Source organism: Plasmopara halstedii (genome assembly GCF_900000015.1).
Source record: "Plasmopara halstedii genome assembly, contig: Scaffold_218, whole genome shotgun sequence".
In the NCBI taxonomy this organism is placed as follows: Eukaryota; Oomycota; class Peronosporomycetes; order Peronosporales; family Peronosporaceae; genus Plasmopara; species Plasmopara halstedii.
In genome coordinates this window covers 253487-255308 of record NW_020187139.1, presented here as the reverse complement: position 1 = coordinate 255308, position 1822 = coordinate 253487, and the positions used below count along the sequence as shown (strand labels likewise).

At 46.2% G+C, this 1822-nt stretch overlaps 1 protein-coding gene across 1 annotated transcript; it reads right to left on the bottom strand.

The window, feature by feature from the left end:
* Positions 1-280: 280 nt before the first annotated feature.
* PHALS_03351 (CRN-like protein) lies at positions 281-911 on the bottom strand (the record flags this gene model as incomplete). The annotated part of the gene is made up of 2 exons (XM_024721924.1): positions 281-808; positions 876-911. The coding sequence occupies 2 exons, from the start codon at positions 909-911 to the stop codon at positions 281-283; spliced, it is 564 nt and encodes a 187-aa protein (XP_024573052.1).
* Between the last annotated feature and the right edge of the window lie 911 nt (positions 912-1822).

Sequence of the window (1822 nt, the reverse complement as noted above, 5' to 3'; positions counted from 1 at the left end):
ACCTTGCGCTCCCGACTTCGCCTTCCTCCACCAACGTTTCCTCGCCTGCGCTACGTGACACTCGTGCAGCAGATGTTAGCACCAGAAAAGTCTTCTCTTCTTCACGCAACAAGACGAGTCCCTTGTACAGAAGGATATAGTCCGGTCGCTTTCGTAAAAGAGTAGTTCCTGTTTTATTTGCAAGAATTCTGCATCCTCGAAATCTGAAGCCCACAGGGAATTCGTGATCCGGGGCAATGCATCACTGTACCCTTGCCATGAGTTCTCCGACGCTTTTGCTTCAGGTGTAGAGATACACAATTACAGAAAAATTGTCCATTAACAGCGCGAGATCCGGGCATGTAAGGAGTGAACCATCCTGATTGAAGACACCACCGGCAGCCACCGGATCGCGCAGCATCAGCTTGAACGTCAATGGTTTCTGGAGGGTCTCTACCAGCTGGTGTGGAGCAAGCAATAACGCCAGTTGCAACTCCGAGTGTTCCCATAGCTCCGCCAGCGACATTTGATGCACAACTCGCTGTCGCTTCACATCAAAATTGTACGTGAGCAGATCCACCAGCATGTGGATCGGTTCTTCATTAGCGGGCGTGAACTTCAGCCTGAACAAATCATTTTTGTTGAGCTTCCACGACGGACACATTTCCTCGTACTCAGTGCTGATGCCACTTTGCAAAAAAAATTCGACATGACGATCATCCTCTAACCACGTGGTTTCCTCTTCCTTACACGCCAAGTTGAGCGTTGACCTGGCTGGATCGACTTTGAAGCGATCATTGACGTCTTTTTTCTCGTTCACAATGGCCTTCTGCAGCGTCTCCACATCTAAATCGTGCTTGAACTTGACGGAGAAAGCGCTTCCTTTTGCCTTACACACTGCAGCGCAGCTTCATTTCTATCTCCTCTGCCATGTTCACTCCTGTGCCATTTTCTTTTCTTGGAGTGTTCGGCGCACAGCTCATCTAATTAGTTCGTGATTCCATCGACTACGACACAGCGGTGGTGTCATACCTGAATTTGAAAATGACTACACGTGCCTTTTGCGATATTAATTTAACGAACTGGATAAATTGTAGATGCTCGCAAATTATTCTGTAAGTCCCAATGAGGGCTGTGGACCATTCGAACAAGCAAACGATGAATGCGGCGTGGGATCTTCCTTGCAACCGAAACCTGTGACCTGTGATGATCGATTGCATAATTTATGTTTAATGTTTCGAGGTGATTGATTTTTGCAGCATTAATAAGTGTGGAATCTTGCTAGATTCCTTCTCGTCAAGTACATGTTGGATGGTATTTGATGCGCAACAAATTTCTCTGTGCAGTAGAGCGTTTCAGCAATGATGGTAACGGGGTTTCACGTGCCCTGGCTCTGAAGGGTGTGGGTCACACAAGATGACGTGATCACGCAATTGTGTGGCTACACTAGAAGTCACTAAGTGGCTAGACTGCCAGTAGTTATACATCATAGGATAACCTATAGGTTAAGATATAAGCGGCTTTGCCGCAAATAAAACCAAGAAATACAGTTGATGTTCTAAGCACAAGAGTTCATTAGCCTTGGGTTAAGGTTGTATTTACTCTTGGAGTAAGTTGATTGCGATTCGCTACAATCGTACTAATTCTAAGTATAGAACGAAGGTCACCGAACTAGATAATCAATCTTCCTCTAAGCAACAGAGCTTCGGCAGCCCCGCTGCAGTGACTGCGTATTTATGACCAGAAAAGAGTGGCATGACGAGAATACAAGCATACCTGTGGTGGTGCTCAGAATGAACATGCACAAACCTGGTATATTCAAAAGGGGATATGTTGTAGCGGG